General features: G+C 37.6%; 1 protein-coding gene across 3 annotated transcripts in view; it reads right to left on the bottom strand.

The window, feature by feature from the left end:
• The window catches only part of SPAG16 (sperm associated antigen 16), a 1,132,640-nt gene that overhangs the window by 1,032,419 nt on the left and 81,820 nt on the right, over positions 1 to 18,401 (bottom strand). For all 3 annotated transcript variants that reach the window (XM_025405273.1, XM_025405272.1, XM_025405275.1), the window contains one exon: positions 14,654 to 14,763. In XM_025405273.1, the coding sequence (XP_025261058.1) occupies positions 14,654 to 14,763 (110 nt within the window). The remainder of the gene's footprint in view (positions 1 to 14,653; positions 14,764 to 18,401) is intronic.

Genomic DNA, 18,401 nt, shown 5'->3' with positions numbered 1-18,401 from the left:
GCCCAGAAGACCCAGTGGTGCTCAAACTATCTGTAGAAAATACTACAGGAAGATACTATAGGAAGCCTATAACAAGCCCCAACAAAGGGCCACAGTACTGACCTCTAGACTTCTGGAGCAAAGGCATGTCCACCTTGTTGATAACTACTCTTACATATTCTCCATTAAGGGTTAACTCCTAGTATGTTCATAAGCTCTGATAGATATTGAGGACTTAAAACACCAAGTGACTAAGTAAACTAAATTGCTCATCATAAACCAGGAGGTCCTCAAAGTCATGAGTCTGGACACGTAAAAGCAATTAATCTTAAAAAAGGAAGAATTATAATTGAAACTGTGCTAGAGAACATCAGAAAAGCACAAGTAAATTGCATGAGCAAGAAAACTTCCAAACTTCCACTCTTGTTTCAATGTCATATGTCCCTCAACTATACCTACGGCTTTGTAAGATACTCACCATGACCAGCTATCAGAGAATGGATTAAAAAAAAAAAAAAAAAACTAGCCTGATTTCCATATAGGTTTGTACAATGTGCCACCAAAATTCAGCTGTAAGTGGGCAGTCACTGGATTATAACTCTTCCAATGGGAGCTCTGAAAGACAGTGATGAATGAAAAGCCTTCAGGTGAACAGAAATCTCAGTAGTATATCTGATCACCTGTTTTGCCTAAAAACATAATGGTATGGTGGATACATCTATACTTATTTATTGGCAGTGGCTATCAGTTTGGCTGACTAGTTAGGGGTTTATAAAAGAATAAGGTTGGAAATTTTGAGATAAGATCTAAGAAGATGGTTAGTGGCTACACCTCTCACAATAGGGAAAAGTGTGGAAATATTTGTGTCCCATGGGTATACTTATTTTTAAAAAATCCACTGCAAAACAGATTTTCAATAATTGGGTGGATTATATGCCTTATCCTGTGAATACTGGCTATTTTCCTTGACTCTCCCGCTGTATGTTCAAGAGGATCATGTAGCCATTGTGTTAAAGATGAAGACTATGTATGGAATCAGTAACAAGGACTTCTCCTAAGCAAAGTTGATTCAGCTACCATCCAGTGCTGAGTGTCCAGCACAAACCAACACGGAACCCTTGTTATGGCACCCTACCATGGAAAACCTGCCAGTCACCTACTGGCATACTTATTATGTTGGACCATTTTAGAAGGGTCAGTGTTTTTTTTTATTTTCACTGGACAAAATATGTGTTCATTGTATCATGAAGGGTTCACTACAGAACTCTGATTGTAAGTCTTCCTCCAAGCCTTCCCTAAAGGAACAGTGGTCATTTACATGGGGAATTCTTTTACTTCACACCTTTCAGATATAATTAGAAATTGGCTCTGAATAAATGTCCTTTCCTAGAAACCCCAAAACACCATCTAACAGCTAAATTAAGGACTTATCATAGCGTTCTGATCAACAGTGTTGTGGTATAAGTCTATTTTACAGTAAGCCCAGTGGATTTATGGACCCATTCCTTGATTGTTTCCCTGGTTTCTGATTGTATTCTTGGAATAGATAAATTAGTCAATTAGTAAAATCTCACTGGCTTCCCGATTTAAGAAATAAGTGCTGCTACAGTAGGAAGGGCCAAATAAAAGCCCTAGACCTCCTCACACCTACCAAGAGAGTAAACCAAAAGCAAAGTACACTCCTGTGAGAACTACAGAAATTAGTGCCACCATAAAGCATTTGAAATACATCAGTGATAAATATCCATCACATTTCCACTTAATTGATAGTTTGGCTTTAGAGGAAAATTTACAGGTCTTAGAAAATAAATGTGGATTTTTGTAAACTTGATATGGTATCATCTATAATAGCGGCTACTATTCCAGATTGAATATTTGCCTTTACTGCTGTCAATGCTCTACGATTTTACAAATTCTCTTATTCATTATCATATAATACCAAAGACTAAGTGTTTTTTACCAAAGTAGGTATTTTGCAGTAAAAGAAGTGTGGTAATGGTCTAACAGCCATGACATTAATGGTAGAACATCACCCAGATACATATGGCCCAACAGAAAAGTGGAATAGCTTATTAAACACTCAGTTAACTGTGTTTAGTTTTTTTTTTTTTAATCCACTAATGTTTTTCTCGCATAGTAATAAAAACCAAAAGTCCACATAAGTAGAAGTAGCTCTTCTCCTTATTATATCTCAGAACCAACCTGCAGAGATTTTGCTTTCTGCCCCAACAATTCTGGGCTCTGCTATTACATGACTTAAGTCAAAAGCCATGCTATTACATGACTTAAGTCAAAATATCTCATATTAGTTTATGAGTATGGGGGTAGACCATGGCACACAGGGAAGGTACCAGCAAATTGAAAGTTAAGTCTTCCATCTAACGATTCATGGACCTCTCTGACAGTCTGGCTCTCAATTATCAAGTAGAAATTGGTTTGCTCCTAATGGATGGTTTTGGAGAGAATCTTCTGGAGCTCAACAAAAAACCTGGGCCACACTGTAGTACTTCCATGTGAAATGATAAATGTCAATGAAAAGTTATAGGTATCTACAATGATAGGAGCACTAAATACTCACACCCTCTAATGGTGGAAGGAACATAGAGTTCTTCATAGGACTGAAGATATGGGACAGCCTCCCAAGTACAGAACCCCAATAAGCCAAGGTGCTGGCCAAGCAAAGACAAATATTGAAGGAGTACTAAAAGAAGAAAGAAGCATATCAATTTCTTATCAAGACTGGAAATAGACTGTTCAGCTATGGATATTTTTGTTACATATATAAAATCAATGATTTAACACATAATCAATACTGTGTTAGAAATTCCTTCTCTCATACTCACATGTCTTCCTTGGCTTGATTTGCTACTAGAAAGCCCCTTCCTCAACAGTCCTAACTCCCACCAGATGGCCCCAGTTTCTGGATTATGGTAACACTTTTTCTCCCACTGTGCCTCCAACACATAAGATGGTGGCAGTGCCCTGCTACTACCAGGCTCTGAGTTGTCTCCTTGTCCATCATTTGACATCTTAGTTGTCTCCCTGTCTCCTATTTGGTGTCTTAGTTCTACTATTAATGATGTAACCACTTCGGTGTATTAAAGTAATTTTGTTCAAAAGACCTAAAGTAGTTCTGTTTTCTGTCTGAAACCCTAGATGTTTTCCTGACTTTGCCTGAATGAAGATGCAAATCATCAAAAAATTCACTAAATTACTGCTTATGGAATTGCAAAAGCAGAAAACATAATTCTTCACAATCTTTTCTCTCTTTTATACAAAGGATACATTATGACACTTTTGCAGGTGGACTAAAACTGCTCTCTAAATAAAGGGGGCAAACTATCCTGTGTGATATGCATGTGTGAGATGGGACTGGAGAGAAAAGTAAAGCCTGCAGTAACACTAGAGCTTGTCCTATGTCCACCACCAAGATCTGGCACCTTACCATCAAGAAGGATGCAGTAAGACATGAAGATAGTGTATAAGAGAGGAAAGTTATCAGTAAAATATACTAATGAGTTTCAACCCTAAATTTCTGCAACTGCCCTATTTACGTTAGCTACAATTGGTGCTACATGCTGCCCAGCATCCCTGCCTGCTCTGCTCCAATGTCCCTGGCAGCTCACTGTCTCATCCATTAACATAGAATCCACAGTCAGTCCTCACACATCCATCAATAGAGAAGATACTCATGCTAGGTAGGGAGTTTGACTGTGACACAGAGCTGAATATCTTTACTTATGAACCTGAAATAATTTTATAACCTAATCTAGTCCCCAATCCATGAATGTGAATTCTGAACCAAGGATTGATAGTCATTTGAAGGAAAAAAGTAATAACAAAACAATACAAAAGATAATAATGAAAATAAACACACTCTGGAGAAGATAGAGGAGAAAATTCAAGGAACAGAAAATCATTTTTAAGTTTAATTACTGTTTCTAAAACATTCATGACAGTTATTATTTGACTAATAAGTACACTTTTTACATTAATTAACATAGACTTCTAAAAGAAGTAATTGGAGAGTAAGAAATAAACCTTGGAAATGAGTAATAGAATTTTCAAAATAAAAACAAATTCTATTGATTGATAGTGATAAACTAGATAAAGCCAAATTCTAAGCATTAACATGGAAGGCAAAGCTGATATCTATCAGAAGGCAAAGCAACAATGATAGAAATACAGGAGAAAATTAAAGTTTATGAAACACTAATTTATCTATTAAGAGTTGAACTAAATTTATCTAATGGGAGATTCAGAAAGAGTGAAAAGAAACAATAAATCAAATAAATACTAAAAAAGAAATTCCCTGGCTAAAGGAACACGCCAGGCTTTAAACTGAGAAGTCCTATGTGTTATGTGAGAAACAATAGCAAATACTTAATAGCTTCACCTAGCTACATTCTGCTGAAATTTGACAATTCCTAAAAAAATTAAAAATACCTAAAAGAAAAAGAAAAAAGAAGGATAAAGATAAAATTGGAAGTTTTATAGAGGCACAAAGATTCAATGCCTTCTATATTCCAAAAGAAGTGTTATATCACCTGCAAAAATTTTTTCAACAATTTAACTAAAAACAGTTGACTCTTTTAAACTTCACACACATATCAAAGATATAAGCAAGTGAAGAGGATGGACATGGAGAGGATGTGTGAGAAAGATTTCTTTAGAGAAAGCCCTCCTATAAGTCCCACTCCTCTAAGACTTGAGGAGGAGATTCAGACTCTAAAACCCAGTGCATGGGCCTCAAACAAAATCCTCCAGGGAGCCTGAAGTTTGCTCTTCATATCTAGAATAAACACAGTGGATGAGTGCCTAATTTGTAGTCTCTAATAGCAAGACAAAGACCTTATGGAATGATTGTAATCCCCTTCTAACAATGGATCCAGGAACTAGAATGTGATACCAGTAGAAATATTGGCCTAAAGTTTAAAAATATCCAAGAAGGTGGCCTAAAAGGGAAAAGAGACCCAAGTAAAAAGAAGCTATGAGGTATACCACTAGGGGGAATATAGAGAGGCTTAGCACTGGTCCAGGAAAGGGAGTTCTTAGAGAAGTCTGAAGAGCTCACGATAGTGCTTGTGAGGGTTAGTACAGAGTATCGACTTGATTTCCACCTTTCCACCTTTTGTCTGAGGAGATAAACCTCGCGCTGCCTGAGGCAACAGTGATGGCTTCCCCTGAGGCAGTTGCCAGGTAAGATAATGTTGATTCTCCTCAGGAGCCACTCTCAACACCCCTGTTTGCTTCTAGACCTATAAATAGACTAAAGTCCCGGCGGGCCCCTAGAGGCGAGTTTCAGAGTGTGACCCATGTGGAGGTGCGCTACATTCAAAAAGAACTACTTGAGTTTTCTAATTTATATAAACAGAAATCTGGAGAACAGACATGGGAATGGATATTAAGGGTGTGGGATAATGGTGGAAGGAACATAGAGTTGGATCAGGTTGAATTTACTGATTTGGGATGACTAAGTGGGGGTTCTGCATTTAATGTTGAAGCTTACGGAGTTAAAAAGGGTTCTAATAGTTTATTTGCTTGGTTAGCTGAAATATGAATTAAAAGATGGCCCACTGTGAGCAAGCTGGAAATGCCTGACCTCCTCTGGTTTAATGTAGAGGAAGGGATCCAAAGGCTTAGGGAGATTGGGATGGTGGAGGGGATTAGTCACTTTAGACCTACTCATTCTAGCTGGGAGGGTTCAGAAGATATAGAAGACATGCCTTTGATCAATGCCTTGCAAAATAGATTTGTGAGGGCAGCATCTGCATCTTTGAAGAGCCTTGTAATTGCTCTTCTCTGTATGTCAGAACTAACAGTGGGAACTGAAGTCACTCAACAACAAAATTTAAATACAATGGGAATAATTGGATTCCATGGTGGCAGGGACCAAGTGGCAGCACTCAACCATCAAACGCAAGGTGGGCAGAGCTGCTGTAATAGACAGCTGAGGCAAATCAGCAATCAGAATAGTCTGACTAGTGTAGAGGTCTGGCATTGGCTAATTAATCACGGTGTTCCTAGAAGTGAAACCGATAGGAAGCCTTCTGCATTGCTACTTAATAAATACAAGTGGAAAACTTCTAGGTAGAATGGACAAAAGACTAATTTGAATTATAAAAACAGAGAATCAATCAATTTCCAGACTTGAGCCAGTTTATGAACCCAGAATCCCTTGAATGAAGGGGAGGCCATGTCCCCTTGAGGAAGGATCCCACTATGTTATTGATAATTTATGCTGTTAATCTTTCTCCCATCCTTCCCCAAGAAGACCTCCAGCTTCTTATAGTATAACTGTGCATTCGGGAAAGGGAAATGATCAGACATTTCAGGGACTACTGGACACTGACTCTGAACTGATGTTGATTCCAGGAAACCCAAAACGTCATAGTGTTCCTCCAGTTAAAGTAGGGGCTTATGGAAGTCAGGTAATTCATAGAGTCTTAGGCTAGGCGCGGTGGTGCATACCTGTAGTACCAGCACTTTGGGAGGCCAAGGCAGGTGGATCACCTGAGGTCAGGAGTTTGAGACCAGCATGGCCAACATGGCAAAACCCCATCTCTACTAAAAATACAGTTATAAGGGTGTGGTGGCACATGTCTGTAGTCACAGCTATTCAGGAGGTTGATGCAGGAGACTCACTTGAACCAAGGAGGCAGAGATTCCAGTGAGCTGAGACTGTGTCACTGTACTCCAGCCTGCGTGACAAAGTGAGACTTCATCTCAAAAACAAAAAAAAGGAAAAAAAAGGAATAGAGTTTTAGCTCAGGTCTGACTTTCAGTGGGTCCAATGGGTCCCTGAACTCATCCTGTGGTTATTTCCCCAATGCCTGAATGCATAATTGGCATAGACATACTTAGCAGCTGGCAGTACCCCTACATTGGCTCCCTGACTGGTAGAGTGAGGGTTATTATGGTGGGAAAAGCCAAAAGGAAGCCATTACAGTTGCCTCTACATAGAAAAATAGTAAATCAAAAACAATATCATATCCCTGGAGGGACTGGGGAGATTAGTGCCACCATCAAGGACTTGAAAGACACAGGGGTGGTGGTGATTCCCACCACATTCCTGTTCAACTTTCCCATAAGGCCTATACAGAAGACAGATGGGTTGTGGGAAGTCAGGGACCCTGAATGGAGGGACCAGTTGAAGCCGTGGCAGAAGAACAAAAATTGTGAAGATTTCATGGACATTTATTAGTTCCCCAAATTAATGCTTTTTATAATTTCTTATGCCTGTCTTTACTGCAATCTCTGAACATAAATTGTGAAGATTTCATGAACACTTATCCCTTCCCCAGTCAATACCCTTGTGATTTCCTATGCCTGTCTTTACTTAATCTCTTAATTCTGTCATCTTCATAAACTGAGGAGGATGTACGTTGCCTCAGGACCCTGTGATGAGTGCATTAACTGCACATATTGTTTGTAGAGCATGTGTGTTTGAACAATATGAAATCTGGACACCTTGATAAAAGAACAGGATAACAACAACGTTCAGGGAACAAGAGAGATAACCTTAAACTCTGACTTCCAGTGAGTCGGGTGGAACAGAGCCATATTTCTCATCTTTCAAAAGCAAATAGGAGAAATATCGCTGAATTCTTTTTCTCAGCAAGGAACATCCCTGAGAAAGAGAATGTGCACCTGAGGGTAGGTCTCTAAATGGTCCCTTTGGGGGCGGCTGTTTTTTATGGTCGAAGCCGAAGGTATGAAATAAGCCCCAGTCTCCTGTAGCACTCCCAGGCTTATTAGGACGATGAAATTCCTGCCTAATAAATTTTGGTCAGACAGGTTGTCTGCTCTCAAATCCTGTCTCCTGATAAGATGTTATCAATGACAATGAGTGCCCGAAACTTCATTAGCAATTTTAATTTTGCCCCATCCTGTGGTCCTGTGATCTCACCCTGCCTCCATTTGCTTTGTGATATTTTATTACCTTGTGAAGTATGTGATCTCTGTGATGCACACCCTATTTGTGCACTCCCTCCCCTTTTGAAAATCACTAATAAAAACTTGCTGGTTTTACGGCTCAGAGAGCATCACGGAACCTGCCAACATGTGATGTCTCCCCTGGACACCCAGCTTTAAAATTTCTCTCTTTTGTACCCTTTCCCTTTATTTCTCAGACCAGCTAGTGCTTAGGGAAATAGAAAAGAACCCACACTGAATATTGGGAATGGGGTTTTCCCCGGATACAGATGGATTTTAGAGAATGACAGTGTGTTATCAAAAGCTTAACCAAGTGGTGACTCCACTTGTAGCTGCTGTACCAGGTGTGGTTTCATCACTTGAGAAAATTAACACATCTCCTGGTACCTGGTATGCAGCCACTGACTTGGCAAATGCCTTTTTCTCCATTCCTGTCCATAAGGCCCACCAGAAGCAATTTGCTATCTGCTGGCAAGGCCAGCAATATACCTTTACTGTCCTACCTGAGGAGTATATCAATTCTCTGGCTTTGTGTCATAATCTTATTCGGAGAGACCTTGATCACTTTTTCAGTTCCACAAGATATCACACTAGCCCATTATATTGATGACATTATGCTGATTGGATCCAGTGAGCAAGAAGTAGCAAACACACTGGACTTATTGGTGAAACATCTGCATGACAGAGGACAGGAAATAAATCCAGCTAAAATTCAGGGATCTTCTACCTCAGTAAAATTTCTAGTGGTCCAGTGGTGTGGGGCCTGTTGAAATATTCCTTCTAAGGTGAAGGATAAGTTGCTGCATTTGGCCCCTCCTACAACCAGGAAAGAGGCACAATGCCTAGTGGGCTTATTTGGATTTTGTAGGCAACCACATTCCTCATTTGGGTATGTTACTCTGGCCCATTTATCGAGTGACCCAAAGGGCTGCCAGTTTTGAGTGGGGTCCAGAATAGGAGAATGCTTGAAACAGGTCCAGGCTGCTGTGCAAGCTGCTCTACCACTGGGGCCGTATGACTCAGCAGATCCAAAGCTGCCTCCATAGGTGAATCACAGCGGAGGCCTCTAGGATTATGGAGCAAGGCCCTGCCATCTTCTGCAGATAACTACTCTCCTTTTGAGAGACAGCTCTTAGCCTGTTACTGGACTTTGGTGGAAACTGAACGTCTGGCTATGGGTCATCAAGTCACCATGTGACCTGAACTGCCCATCATAAACTGAGTGCTTTCTGACACATCTAGCCATAAACTAGGTCATGCACAGCAGCATTCCATCATCATATGAAAGTGGTATATGTGTGATCGGGCTCAAGCAGGTCCCAAAGGCACAAGTAAGTTACATGAGGAAGTGGCTCAAATGTCCATGGTCTCCATTCCTGTCATCCTGCCTTCTGTCTCCCAGCTTACACCAATGGCATCATGGGGAGTTACCTATGATCAGGTCATAGAGGAAGAGAAGACTAGGGTCTGGTTCATACATGGTTCTGCACAATATGCAGGCACCACCCAAAAGTTGACAGCTGTAGCACCACAGCCCCTTTCTAGGACATCCCTGAAAGACAGTGATGAAGGGAAATCTTCCCAGTGGGCAGAACTTAGAGCAGTGCACCTGGTTATGCACTTTGCATGGAAGGAGAAATGGTCAGATGTGTGATTATATGCTGATTTATGGCTGTAGCCAGTGGTTTGGCTGGATGGTCAGGGACTTAAAAGAAGCACGATTGTAAAACTGGTGACAAAGAAATTGAGGAAAGAGTTATGTGGATGGACCTCTCTGAGTGGTCAAAAACTGTGAAGATATTTGTATCCTATGTGAGTGCTCACCAACTGATGACCTCAGCTGAGGAGAATTTTAATAATCAAGTGGATAGGATGACCCATTCTGTGGAAACCACTCAGCCTCTTTCCCCAGCCACCCCTGTCATCACCAATGGGCCCATGAATAAAGTGACCATGGTGGCAGCGATGGAGGTTACACATGGGCCCAGGAACATGGACTTCCACTCACCATGGCGCTGACCTGGCTATGGCTACTGCTGAGTGCCCAATTTGCCAGCAGCAGAGACCAACACTGAGCCCTCAATATGGCACCATTCCTCAGAGTGATCAGCCAGCTACCTGATGGCAGATGGATTATACTGGACCTCTTCCATCATGGAAAGGGCAGAGGTTTGTCCTTACTGGAATAGACACTTACTCTGGATATGGGTTGGCCTATCCTAAACGCAATGCTTCTGCCAAGACCATCATCCATGGACTCACGGAATGCCTAATCCACCATCATGGTGTTCCACACAGCATTGCCTCTGACCAAAGCACTCACTTTACAGCTAAAGTAGGGCAGCAGTGGGCTCATGCTCCTGGACTCTACTGGTCTTACCATGTTGCCCCATCATCCTGAAGCAGCTGGATTGATAAAACCATAGAATGGCCTTTTGAAGTCACAATTACAACACCAACTAGGTGACGATACTTTGCTGGGCTGAGGCAAAGTTCTCCAGAAGGTGTGTATGCTCTGAATCAGCATTCAATATATGGTACTGTTTCTCCCATAGCCAGGATTCATGGGTCCAGGAATCAAGGGGTAGAAGTGGAAGTGGCACCACTCACCATCACCCCTAGTGATGCAGTGCAGAAGGGGTTGCACTAGCAAAATTCTTGCTTCCTGTTCACACAACATTAGATTCTGCTGGTCTATAGGTCTTGGTTCCAGAGGGAAGAATGCTGCCACCAGGAGACACAACAATGGTTGAAGGTGCAAGGAGTGAGAAGTTAAAGACGAATGGAAGAGTTGTCACTTGACTTGAGATACCTTATGATAGCTGAGAGTTTTTTGAACTTGGCAAAATCAGAAAGCTTTTATCCTGATGAGCACTGTATTGGTCAGGGCTCTCCAGAGGGATAGAACTAATAGGAGATACACGTGTGTGTGTGTGTGTGTGTGTGTGTGTGTGTGTATTCCATTAAACTGGAAGTTAAGATTGCCACCTAGACACTTTGGGCTCCTCCTACCTTTAAGTCAACAGGCTAAGAAGGGAGTTACAGTGTTGGCTGGGGTGATTGGCCCAGACTATCAAGATGAAATCAGTCTACTACTCCACAATGGAGGTAGTAAAGAGTATGCATGAATACAGGAGATCTGTTAGGGTGTCTCTTAGTATTGTCATGCCCTGTGATTATGGTCAATGGGAAATTACAACAGCCCAATCTCGGCAGGACTGCATATGGCCCAGATCCTTCAAGGATGAAGATTTGGGTCACTCCGGCAGGAAAAAATCCACAACCTGCTGAGGTACTTGCTGAAGGCAAAGGGAATACAGGTTAGAACAAGGTAGTAATCAATACCAGCTACGACCACATGACCAGCTGCAGAAACGAGGACTGTAATTGTCATGGGTATTCCCTCCTTCTTTTGTTAAAACCATGATTGTGCATGTATACACTGCATTAAGAATATACCTTCGTTTTATTTCCTTTTTCCCTTATCACATAAGATTTACTGACTTCACATCAGCATTTAAGTATTGTTAACTTTATGTAATAGTACTTGAGTTGGGAACTGATGCATTTCTGGTTATATGAAGGATAGTTGTGTTATGTTAGGCATAATTATGACCTTATTATTGTCTGTATTTGAACATTATGTATAATCTCAGCAGATCTGTATGGGTTCAAGTTGACAAGGGGGGACTTGTGATGGTTAATACTGTCAACTTGATTGAATTGAAGGATGCAAAGTATTGATCCTGGGTGTGTCTGTGAGGGTGTTGCCAAAGGAGATTAACATTTGAGTGAGTGGGCTGGGAAAGACAGACCCACCCTTAATCTGGGCGGGCACCATATAATCAGCTCCTAGTGCAGCTAGAATATAAAGCAGACAGAAAAATGTGAAAAGACCAGACTGGCCTAGCCTCCCAGCCTACATCTTTCTCCATGCCGGATTCTTCCTGCCCTCTAATATCAGACTCCAAGTTCTTCAGTTTTGGGACTCAGACTGGCTCTCCATGCTCCTCGGTTTGCAGACAGCCTATTGTGGGACCTTGTGATCGTGTGAGTTAATACTTAATAAACTCCCCATATACATATCTTATTAGTTCTATCCCTCTAGATATATATATATACACACACACACATATATGTATCTCCTATTAGTTCTATCCCTCTGGAGAGCCCTGACTAATATAGTGCTCATCAGGATAAAAGCTTTCTGATTTTGCCAAGTTCAGAAAACTCTAAGCTATCATAAGGTATCTCAAGTCAAGTAACAACTCTTCCATTCATCTTTAATTTCTCACTCCTTGCACCTTCAACCTTCCCAGTTAGCAAACTAGGGAAAAAGTAAGAGGAAAAGATTTACGAATGGCCACACCCCACCACCATTACAACCCCTTCCACACTGCAAATGTCTAGCTCAAAGAAGCTCCCAGCTTAACTTCATGTCAAATGTGGAGCTTTTGTGTTACATAAAGCTGGACATACTTAATTACTGATTTGAGACTGTGTTTTGCAACCAGAGTAAACACACACTTAACTAATAATTTCATGAAGTCTGAAATGAATTACCACCCTAGGGTAAGGGTTGAATTACCTCCACTGAGCAGCTTTAAGAGTCAGTAGGTCACATAAATAAAGTTGTTATTATGATTACACCGCACTGTTCTAGTTGTTCAAAATACTAGTTTACTGGTACATTGTATTGTATATGGTATTTTTTACTTCCCAACAAAGTAACAAGAATCAGACCAACAGCAATTATTGCTATCCTCTAAGACATTAAAACAATGCCTTTAAAATTCTGGTGAAAAAATTAATTTAAAACTAGAACTCTATTTCCAGCAAAATATCTACTCAGTGTAAGGCAGAACAAGGATATTTCAGATGTATGAACTTAGATCATTTGTCTCCATTGGCCCTTTTTGAAAATTACTCAAGGAGATACTCTAGGAAAATAGAAAAAGCAATCTATGAAGGAAAATATGAGAATACATAACAGGGGCAGCTGAGTGTAAGCCAAGGAAGTAGAAGAGAGTGACTGTTTTTAAAAGAGAAATCTTTAAATACAGTCCTATGCATTTCAGGTATTCTCCTTCCTCCTCTGCAATTCTTGTTAGATTTGCAATGTCTGCAATAAATCACATTTACTTAAACATAATCCATTTAAAGGCTGTTTATGGGATTAAATGTTGGTATTAATTTTCAGACAAAGCACAGAAAATAGAATTAAGACTACAGAACAAATGTAAATGTTATCAATTATGACAACATGCATAATAATGTAACTCAAATCAAGTCAGTAAAATGCTCTAAATGCCTCTTTGTCACAGCGGAGTCAATAGATACCATGTGAAGTGAATTATTAAAAAATAGAAACAGAACTCAGTCATTTGTTATAATAATAACTACAAGAAAATTAAGAGAAATATTACTAAAAATGATTACTCAATGAAGGTGAGAAGGATTCACTTTATTTTATACTTTAGCTCTTTAATATGACCTGTATTTTCTATCACGCTGTAGGTATTACATTAAATATCAGAATGCAACACCATAAAATAACATACTATGCATAAATATGCAACGTACTTTTCCTACATTTTAGTAGCTTTTTGTCACATAGATGGTCAACCTTGCATTACTAATCTAAACTCTTACAAGCCGTAACACTGAGTGAATGAATCAACAAATCACTTCTAAATATGACTTACTACCTGAAAGAGAATACTTATACCGTTAGAAGATGAAAATGTTTCTGATGACAATCACCTCCATCATTCCAAAAATCCTTAAATCTGATGTTAGTCTACCTCACATACCATAATCTATAATTATGATGACAGAAAAACAACAAAACACTAATCTGAAAAAGTACAAGATTATAATAAAAAGCTTATTATAACCAAAAAGTGATTAGGCTTTATTTTATTCAAATATTTTATACAATACCAGAATCCAATGCATGTTTTAGAGAGAGAAAAAATATTATTGGCATTACCTAAGTTAATGCTATTATTTGAATTCATACAAATCTATTCTTCTTCTAGAATTACTAAGAAGCTATTATAATTGTAAATATTTTTATTTTAAAATAAGTGCCAGATATTTTAGAACTCTAAGGTAACAACTGCCTTACAAGAAAATTCATTACCAGAGCTAGACTTTTATGTAATTTTCATAACAATAAACTAAACTCTTAACAGGTTTTATGTAATTTTCTTCATTTTCTATCTCTTTGACCAACCATTTTTAATACCATTTTCTTTAATAACTGGCGAAGATTTAAACTACCAGTCTGATTACAAAGTGAAGGTACTCAAGATATAAAGAGATCATTAAATGGAGCATAATGCTATTTCATTCTACCTTTAAAGAGACTGAGTAAAGTCTGACATTACATTTTGAGAAAAGAAATAACAAGATATGACCTGGGAATGATTTCTTTTAGACAGAGGTAATTTCAAGCAGAAAAGTTAGCAGGTGAGCAGACATGATCATGATTACATTGGGATAGGTGGCAGAGTGATCCATTGAGCTGTCTCTGCTACTAATAAGCCTGTGTCCCTGAATTAACTACTTACTAGTAACATTTGGATACCTCCACTGTCCATGTATAAACCAAGTAGCCTGGAATATGTAATCTCTAAATTCCTTTTCCGGTAAAATAATGATACCATATGAGTGAACGGATCTAAAGATCTGAGAGTTAAGTATGACTTAATGCAAACAAAAACAAATATCATACCTTTGTATTGCCTTTCATCTTTGGTTTACATTTGTTTTGTTCTCTGGCTTCACGAAGACCTTTCTGAGTAGGACCTTCTGGTGTATTTTCTTTTTCACGACTACGACCAACTACAAGATAATATAATTTATTCTTAATATTTGCACTGTTTATCTGTATAAAATGATTGCAACCAAAAATATGAAAACCAAGATCTTAATGATGCATGTATTTTTTAAAAATTCATTAAATTAATGATACCCAAACCATACCAAATGCTTTAGGTGTGATCTCAAGATTCCGTTTCCAAAAATGCAGAGTGGCATTACTACAAGGTTAACTAAATACATGGTGAGCCAGTTACAGAGCCCAGTTATGATATATCCAAATTCCTGTTATCACTAGGCTTTGTGTGTTTATAAAGAGAGTTAAAGATGGTGAAGAACAGAATGATAAGAAATGACAAAACTTCCCACATGAAATTAGATAATACATATTTTTATTATAAAAAAGAGAATATTGTATTAATAAAATATTATTGTCTACGCTTCCCTATGTTAAGGACAAAAAGGAAAAACACAGGGTAATATTCAAAATAGTTGTAACATTAGTCTCCTACTTCTCATGGACATAATAAGCAGTCTTAATGGAATCATTTGAGAGTGGGGAATTGACAGAAAAAGTTCTCACATTTTTCTACATATAATACATATACATATATAAGTACACATATTTCCACTTGTATTTCTAAACAGTAAGTTGATTGCAAAAAACTAAGAAGGTTATAATCACTAACACAAATAAACAACTAAATGTTACAAATTATAACACTAGATTTATAACAGAGAAAAGATGATGAACAAAGAAATATCTGGATGATTTCAATGTCAAGTCTCTCTTAAGAAATCCTGAGATTATAAAGGCAGGGAAGAAAATGGCTGGCATTTATTTTATTTTATTTTCTGACTAATTTTTTCTATTCAATACCAGTTCTAGACAAAGGAGAAAATCCTCAAAATAACTCCCACGATAACGTTAAAGAATGTTCCATAACCCCATGTTACATGAAAGTACTTGAGAGACCTGGGTATCCAAACTGCCTGTCCTCCCCGAAGGTGCTATAAGCTAGAGTCCCACAGCATCTAGGATGCTGAAGTCTAGAGGAAAGGCAACAATTACAGCTTGCTGAGATTAAGGGAAAATATTTACTTATGATTCTCTTTTATTATATTTTCCCCTTCAAATTCCAGGGGTGTCAACCTGATAATAATTAAAAACAATAACTAACATTCAAGCCTCATTGATGTTTTACCACATAATGTGCACTATTCTAAACAACTTACATATACAATTTTATGCAATTATGTAAACAATCTTGTGAAGGTCACACTACCTTTTGTTCCCATTGTATATGAGAAGGGGTATGCATATAGTAATATCAGAGGAAAGAAAAGAGAAATCAGTAGGGAGAAAAACTCAAGAATCCAACAGATAATTCCAGCAATATAAGCAGATTTCATGTAGCATGTAAGACACTGCTAAAGGCCACTTCATAAAAGAAATAAAATTAAAAAGCAAGCAAACAAACAAATATGGTAAGAATAACAAAGGTGGAAAATCCGAAAGGGCATGGTTTATGTGTATATGTTGTTGCTCTACAAACAAAACGAAAAATACATACTTAATAAAATTTTAGGAAAGTATTACACATTTAAAAGCAAAACTTAGGAATAAACACTACAGAATGTACAGAGTACTGGCAGAAAAAAATGTTTTTCAATTATTTCTCAATGTAGTGAGAATAAATATGATTTCCACTCTCCAGCAAATAAGTATCACTTTTACTTACACAAAAATTTACAGAACAAATGAAAGGTGCAGACAGTAAAGTCTGTATCACATTCAGTCTTAAGTGCATGTAATTCTCAGATTCTATACAGCACTTCTCAATGTTGAGTAATATCCCAGCAAAGTCTTTGTCTCTATCATAGCTTCTCATGGCTGTCATCTAATGCTTATTAATGACAAAGGCTATGGAACCAACAGGTACTGTGTAGTCTTCCAAATTTTACTTAGGTAAAGTCAACATTTTAAGGCATCCATACTTTCTTGAGATAAAACAAACAGCAAATAAACAAACACACTTTCATTTATAGAAATTCTATTTATTGTACTTTCCATTGCTAAATTTTACCCATTCAATTGTTCTTTCACGTGTGTACACATTCAATCAATGTTAACATGTTCAGGCTCTTGGATAAATATCAGAAAGACATAAATACCATAATTAAATATTTAAAGAGCACTTACCTTGTGCCACTCCCTAACTTCCTTATAGAGCAAATAAAACTGAAAAGAGAATTTTTTAACTGAAAAAGGTTTTGAAGACATTTTCTATAATTTACCCCAGAGAAATAGAAAATGTCTAAGAGATTGCAACACACGTAAACTAAAATGAGGAGATTGGTTAGATCTATATAATTAGAATTCAGAAAAAGATAATAGAGGTAAATGAGAACATGCTATATTTGAAAAAAGTCTCTATTAATTAGACCATATAGACTATATAATTACATGAATTTGGCATCTCATAATGCAATTCTGAGCAGCAACAAAACATGAACTTAAAAAGCAGCAATTAATTAAACTATAAGAAATAATCAGTACTTGTTCTACTGTTAATTTTGAAGTACTAACTTAAGAGCTACTTTGCTTTACTATATATGACATTTATTTCCTCTTCAAAGCTCTGAAGTCAGCTTTCACAATTTTTCACTTCACCAAGCATTTCCAATTTCTAGAAGGTCATCCTGAATTAATAATTTCCTATACATTATAAGATATGCTAAACTGCAATTATATGTATCATTATGATCTGCTTTAAAAATAGGCATTATTGCACTGAAATTGCAACCTTATAGCAAACAAAATAACTAATACAAGGATGACAATCAAAACCAGTAGATTTCATAAGCTTTTTGAAATTAATTTGCAAAAAAAGTTTTATCTCATAATATGTAGTACTAAAAAGTGCTTTCTGTATAGTGTCATGTAAATATTCGATACATATGACCCTTAATAAAAATAAAAACATCATCCGTAATTTTCAGTTTAAATATTTACTCAATAATAATTATTTCATAGTTTCTCCCAGAAATTTTTCTACTTTTGACCTACCAGACAGAATAAATGTAAAATTGAAAACTCTTTTCAGGTGAGATTAGGTAATAAAGTATTAATATTATCTTTGTATGGCAGCAATTATGTGGTGATTATTTAAAATATATGTTATCATTGTCTGCATTTTCTATAATAAACATCACTTTGGTAGTCAAAAAAGTATGTTTAAAATACTTTGCTAACTTTGCTCCAAATCATTCCAATTTGTGTCTTATTCCCTAAATTTAGATTAAATAATAATTAATGTGTCTTGATCCCAAAGTTTAGAGTAAATGACAATTTGTTGTTTTCTAACTTCAAAGTAAATAATGTTTAATTTGAAGAATCTCTATTGACATGCCAACTTCTGCCCAAAATAAATGGATAGATGGATGGATGGGTGGATGAATGGATAAATGAGAGAGAGAGGGAAGTATTTTTAAAACTAAACTTAAATGAGCAAGTAAAGAGGGAGGAAGTAATATGAAAATATGAAGAATGACAGGAATTATGAGGAACAACCACTTAACCAATAGATCGTCTTTTTTTTTTTTTTTTTTTTTTTTTTTTTTTTTTTTTTTTTTTGTTCTGTTTTCCTTTGAGGGAAGCC

Source organism: Theropithecus gelada, chromosome 12 (genome assembly GCF_003255815.1).
Source record: "Theropithecus gelada isolate Dixy chromosome 12, Tgel_1.0, whole genome shotgun sequence".
Taxonomy (NCBI): domain Eukaryota; kingdom Metazoa; phylum Chordata; class Mammalia; order Primates; family Cercopithecidae; genus Theropithecus; species Theropithecus gelada.
Note: the sequence above shows the minus strand (reverse complement) of the source record. Positions and strands in the feature narration are given on the sequence as shown.